At 35.2% G+C, this 6,049-nt stretch overlaps 1 protein-coding gene across 1 annotated transcript in view; it reads right to left on the bottom strand.

The window, feature by feature from the left end:
• Nucleotides 1–1,318: 1,318 nt before the first annotated feature.
• Nucleotides 1,319–6,049, bottom strand: part of LOC115918442 (myoblast growth factor receptor egl-15-like) — a 15,563-nt gene continuing 10,832 nt past the window's right edge. Inside the window, exons 8-12 of the mRNA XM_030978532.1 lie at nucleotides 5,526–5,630; nucleotides 4,891–5,081; nucleotides 3,782–3,883; nucleotides 2,166–2,271; nucleotides 1,319–1,419 (exon numbers count right to left, since the gene is read on the bottom strand). Coding sequence (XP_030834392.1) covers nucleotides 1,319–1,419; nucleotides 2,166–2,271; nucleotides 3,782–3,883; nucleotides 4,891–5,081; nucleotides 5,526–5,630 — 605 coding nt within the window. The remainder of the gene's footprint in view (nucleotides 1,420–2,165; nucleotides 2,272–3,781; nucleotides 3,884–4,890; nucleotides 5,082–5,525; nucleotides 5,631–6,049) is intronic.

Raw genomic sequence — 6,049 nt, 5'->3', positions numbered from 1 at the left:
GAAAAGAAGCCGTACACTCAGAGTAACGGGTGGGGGCGCACAGGCTTTGTTTAAAGGCATTTTTTAAAACAATATTATGTATTCCTTCTCTACTATTCTAATTATTTAGCTGAAACATGACATAAATGGTAAAATTAGCTTATATTAGGTGAAACAAGTAAGAAGGAACGATCATGTTTGCAGGATGAAATATTAACAGTTATTGGGTAATCGTTATCCAATTTCGAGAATATTTAACTTATTTTTTGATAAATGTCACCCAATATTGTGAAGCATTTTTTAAAGATAAACATGCATGTCCCCCACCCTCTCGCCAAATAAAGGGTGCAAATGTATCAAATGTTTTTAGAGTGAACATTTCTAACTACAAATTTCGTAGGTAATGAATTTTCTTTCCTGCAGCAAATAAATGAGTTCCAATTCCCAATCCACGGCATACGATATGTCGTTCACCTTATTTATATGTTGTTAATACAACCGAGAATCATTTATTTTAAAACAAATGCTAAAAGGACAACCGGCGTTTCCCTCAATTAATCATGAACGCGTGCTTTACTCTTTCCTATAAATTGTGAAGATTTTTTTTTTTTTAGCAATGAAGAAAACAGTGTCTCCCTTTAAGGTTCTTACTCCTATCCATTATAAAACGAGAAGTTTCACTTTCTGGCAAATAGCTAAAACCTAAGTAGATGAAATTTGCAATAGAGTCTTGAACACGGGTTGAAGGGCTTTAGAGAGAGAAAGAGAGAGAGAGAGAGAGAGAGAGGTGACAGTAGCTATTTGCGTCTAAGAGATAGAAACACATGACAATTAACCACACCAGACACGATATAAACATAACCCGCACCAAATATAACTGGTTTAGTCCAATTGCCTTTGTTCAACTGATGTCTGCTTCTGTCTCCAAACATACATATTGTGGGTTTCTACTATAGAAACATAACTTATTTTAAATTGACACCCTGACGTATACAGTGCTCCACAAATCGACATGTGCCGAGTGCGCTCATCAATGTAGCAGTACGTTATTCACTATAGATGCACATTTTCATTAGGCTCATCCACGAATAGTATAATTAAGATGAAACATATATATTATATATCTTAATATATAATCTAATATATTATTTCATCTAATTCACAAATTAGAGCTATAAGCTGAGTTCTGGTAAAGATAAATAATACGAAGCACGTTACCTTTAATCGATTTCAGGGGTTTTAATGAAAATAAAACAAACAAAACAAAATTCAAGACATATATCGTTATAAACTGAAGAACAAACAAAAAATGAAGATATTATGATGCGGAGATGGCTACTTACAGATCTTCACCACAATGTAGCGGCCTTCTCATTATATATCCATTCGTGATTCGTTCTGTCAGTTCGCAGTCACTTACACCAGGATACGGTTGAGCACCTGATGAAAAACCGAAAACGATAAATTATTTTCAAGAAAGAAATATGACATACCTGTATTTTAAAATAGTGTAGGATTATTTCGATATAAGGATGGTATTACTGATAATATTGCTTTAATACTTGCGAGGGAAGAAAAATATTGTAGTAAAGTTAATTTCTATAAAGATTATAAGGTCATTAAAACACCCAATATACCACACATATAGTTCCTTGCAGGTTGATAGGAGTATTAACTTAATAATTTTGTGTAGGGTATGGGCAGGTGCTCTAAAAACAATTTTAGACACAATATTAATGTTAAGTGTGACAATACATCAATCCCTATGGAATAGGGACAGGGAGAAAGAAAGAAAAGGGAAGTTGCATCTCGATTGTGCTAAATAGCATTGATACTAAGTTAATGAATACATTATATTCTGAGGTACGTCAATCATTGATAAGCAAGGGTTACCAGGCCTATCGGAACTACAATTCAAACTGTAACCAAAGCTAATCTTGAAGATAAACCCTAACCCTAACCCTTAACCCGGCCTTTCCAATATGCATAATGTAGGACCATCCTAAAATTAAGACATCCTTCTTTTGGTAGGGTATATGGTAATAACGATAAAGAAACGGTGTGGAGGTTAACATGCCAATCAACCAGGATGAGGTTAGTGTACTTTGGAAAAGACAAGGAAAGGTAGAAAGATAGGAAGAAGGAAAAATTAAGGAAGGGAATTGATATGTCCATGGTTTCCTTACCAAGGGTAACAAGCTCCCAAAGAAGAACCCCGTATGACCAAACATCACTTTCTGTCGAACATGTACCGGTCAGCATTGCCTCAGGTGAGAGCCATCGATGTACCGTCTGAAAACAAAAAATAAACTTTTACCCATATATCAAACGAAATAAATTGTAACTATTTCTTTTTTGTAACCAAAACTTCAGGTTAGGTTTCAAACACAAGCCCCCCAAAAATCAATATATAGGTTTATGTATCAAACTCGAAAGTTTCTTTGACTTGGTGTACTTTTTTTTTCTTACTTATAATAGCAATAATTTCCAGAAAGTCAAAGAAACTTTAAAGTCTGATACATAAACAAATAGATAACAAATTTGCTACAATTGAAATATTACACATTATGACAAATATCAAAGTGAACTCATGTGTACAATAAGTCATAATGATTGTACATAGCGTCATCATGAATTAGGGTATGGGTGTCTATCAATTGAGCAAATTATTATAAAACTTATAATGATAGTAAATACACAAAAAAAAAAAAAAAAAACACGGGTAAAAACCATTACATACATTTATAAACGAGTTGTGATTGATGGTACCGTTTATCTTCTGTTGAGAAACAGAAGGGCGTCAGCTCAAATTTATTCCATAGACTTATATTAAAAGCATATATCATGCAATTGATCGAATGCAGTCGTCACCAAAACTTCCCACATAAAAGAGGGTGTGGAGAGGGAAATAAATAAAACCTAAATGTTCAAATATTGGAATTAGATTTAGTTCTATGTCGGATAAAGGTAATAATGTGCGAGAATGAGAAAGAGAGAGAGAGAGAGGGGGAGAAGGAGACCTACGCACACACACACACACACACACACACACACACGCACACACATCACACACCGTGTGCGCATTAAACATGTTAACTTTGCATTTAAAAACAATCCAAACGGTGACTGACCCAATCATTGATGCGTACTAGGACAGAGGACATTCACCCCCCCCCCCCCCGAGAACAATTACAACGGAAAAATAATTCTACAACAATTTCCCCCCTCCCCAACAAAGGATAATCACCCCCGAAAGAAACGAGTTCCAGTATGGGCATTACGTATTTGCTATTTTAAACCACAGTTCCTTTAGGCAGGTTTTAACGATCTTTGTAGATGGTACAATTGACCAGTGCAACATTTCAATAAATTTAAAATGTGAAAATATTCAAAGTAATATATTTGGATTTAATTCCTCTTTTGTTTCTTTAAACGACTAACATTGGAAACGATTCAGAATGAACTCTTTAAAATATTGGAAATCAACCTGTTATTTCAGCTTTATCATGTAGCGCCATCTCTCGATTGGGGAAATTCTAGACTTTACGAGATTGAACAAAGGCTGATGCATTATTGTTGTGTTTTCAGGGAGAAAATGAGAATTATAAAACATGCATAGATGAATTTAGAGCTACTAGTTCCACGTTCACGAAATAATTCTGATATTTTTTGCTTCAAATAAAACGTTATCAACGTTCATCACTCTTGTCGTAATTGTTCAGGAATTTACCACGTTGATGATATTCATTTCAACACCATGTAAAATACTCCTTATTCTAAAGAGATAGCATTGCATAGTTACCTTTGATGTCTGAGTGATGCCAGTCAAACCATAGTCTGCTATTTTACAAATCTTATTTTTCGACAACAGGACGTTGCTGGCACGCAAATTTCCGTGAACGATCTGTTCAGATGATAAATTCGAGAACATAATATAATTACAAAATCATAAACAATAATGGAGTGACACAGGTGGTCTGCAAGAACAGTACACAGACACACGGATTAAATGTGCAGCCTAAAAGCATACTATTGGGAAATATAAACGAAGTTATGAATATATCGTTTGTTTCATGCTCATAAGAAATTATTGTTGCTTTCAACAAAATCTAATATTACAATATCAGATGTTAAAGAAATTATACGTTTATCGAGAAGGAGAGACCTGTCGTTGATTACATTTATACCAGGAATTAGCTGAGGATAACCTTTTGTTGCGGGATTCGAGTGGGCGAACTAAATTCAACTTTTTTTGTAATTTAAGTAACTTATTTATTTGTTTGTCTTTTTTTACAAGAATTGACATTCCGTTAATTAAACATGTTTGGTCTCATCAGTAATTTTCGCGCCAGATATAACCTCTAAAAGTTGTGAAACAATGGCAGGTAGACAACTTGACATTCGAGTGCACCACGACATTAATTGGAAATCTTCAAACAAGTAAAACGTGTCCCATATGGTGTAGCTTGATAGCATACAGAGAGGAAATATAACCAAAACTTTGAATATATCGGTCGTTTCATGAGAAAATATTGTGGCTTTCAACAAAATCGAGTAATACAACATCAGATTTCAAAGAATGATACGTATATCGAAAAGGAGATACCTGCCGTTGACATCATTTATACCAGGAATTAACTGAGGGTAACCGTTTGTTGCGGGATTCGAGTGGTCATACTATTTTTATTTTATTTTTTGTGGAAATTATTTATCTGTTTGTCTTTTTTTTGCAAGAAGTGATATTCTGTTAACAACACATGTTTTGTCTCATCAGTAATTTTCTCGCCAGCGACAACCTCTAAAAGTTGTGAAAATAGCAGGTAGAAAAATTGACATTCGAGTGCACCAAGGCATTGTTTGGAAATATTTATTTTTACTTCAATATAGATAAAAAGTTGAATGTAAAGTCACCTTCTGTGAGGACAGGAATGCCATGCCCTTGGCAATCTGCCAGGCAAACGTGAACAGGTCTGGTTCCTTCACCCTTCTTACAACGGATCGAACATTGGCGTAAACCCGGTATGATGATCGCGTCTTGCCTGCATTGGTCTGAAGGTACGTCAGAAGAGTGCCGCAAAGAACGTACTCATAAACGATGAAAGCTGCGAAGAGACCGAATTGGTGTTACTGATTAATTTTAATGACAACTTTTTTTTACTTAGGGAGCCCAGATTGGTATACGTTGATATTGGCTTCACTGGTGTTTTCCCCCAATGTTTAAGTGGTCCTTATAGTATGATGTGGAGCGAATTGTGAAGCGCTTGGTAGCTGCAGGGAAAGAACAGTATTATCAAAAACTCGGTGTGTAGGATAGCACGGGTATGTATAGGATGTGATGCCATAATGGGTAATGACAGAATGGAACATAATTATTATTATTAATAATATTTCTATTACTATTATTATAAGGTGTATTACTATCAGTAGTTAGAATGGTAGTACAAATCAATCAATTCTATCAATGTTATCATCATCCTCATTACCATTATCGTAATTACTGTGAAAATAGTTGTAAGAATTTGATAAAGTAACCACTGGTAACTTACCCTGTTCCACGCAGCAACCAAGACATTTGACTAGATTGATGTGATCAGGGAGCTCCCATAAAGCAGTGACAGCTTCCAGGAGGTTATCTTGAACACCCTCTAAACCTGGATAGGGATAGCATATAGAGTTGATAGTAAAAAAATGTCAAGTACCGTCTTTACCCGACGTCTTCACCAAAATGAATATCATGAATGTGGGTATGTGTGCAATTGGATTTTTACAAACGTGTTTCGATTAGATATGATTATTTATGTACGTCTAGGGACCGACCCTCATCGTCAGCAACCGAATGACGTGACAACGTATCGACTCGTGATCGCCTAAGCCAATTTGTTGGCAAAGACAAAGAAATGATCAAGAGAACATGCCGCTACACCAGCTCACATCTTTATAACACTTCCATAGATTGTGTTAAATACAAATTATTTCACGAACACGTTAAGTACCTTACCCTGGGATATTCAGAGTTTATTATGGAGTATGTAATATATATTTTTTGGCATTCTATACTCGGAGTATCATG

This window comes from Strongylocentrotus purpuratus, unplaced genomic scaffold, assembly GCF_000002235.5.
Source record: "Strongylocentrotus purpuratus isolate Spur 01 unplaced genomic scaffold, Spur_5.0 spur5_scaffold_1, whole genome shotgun sequence".
NCBI classification, from domain to species: Eukaryota; Metazoa; Echinodermata; class Echinoidea; order Camarodonta; family Strongylocentrotidae; genus Strongylocentrotus; species Strongylocentrotus purpuratus.
The sequence above is the reverse complement of the archived record's forward strand: the minus strand, read 5'-3'. Positions and strand labels throughout refer to the sequence as shown.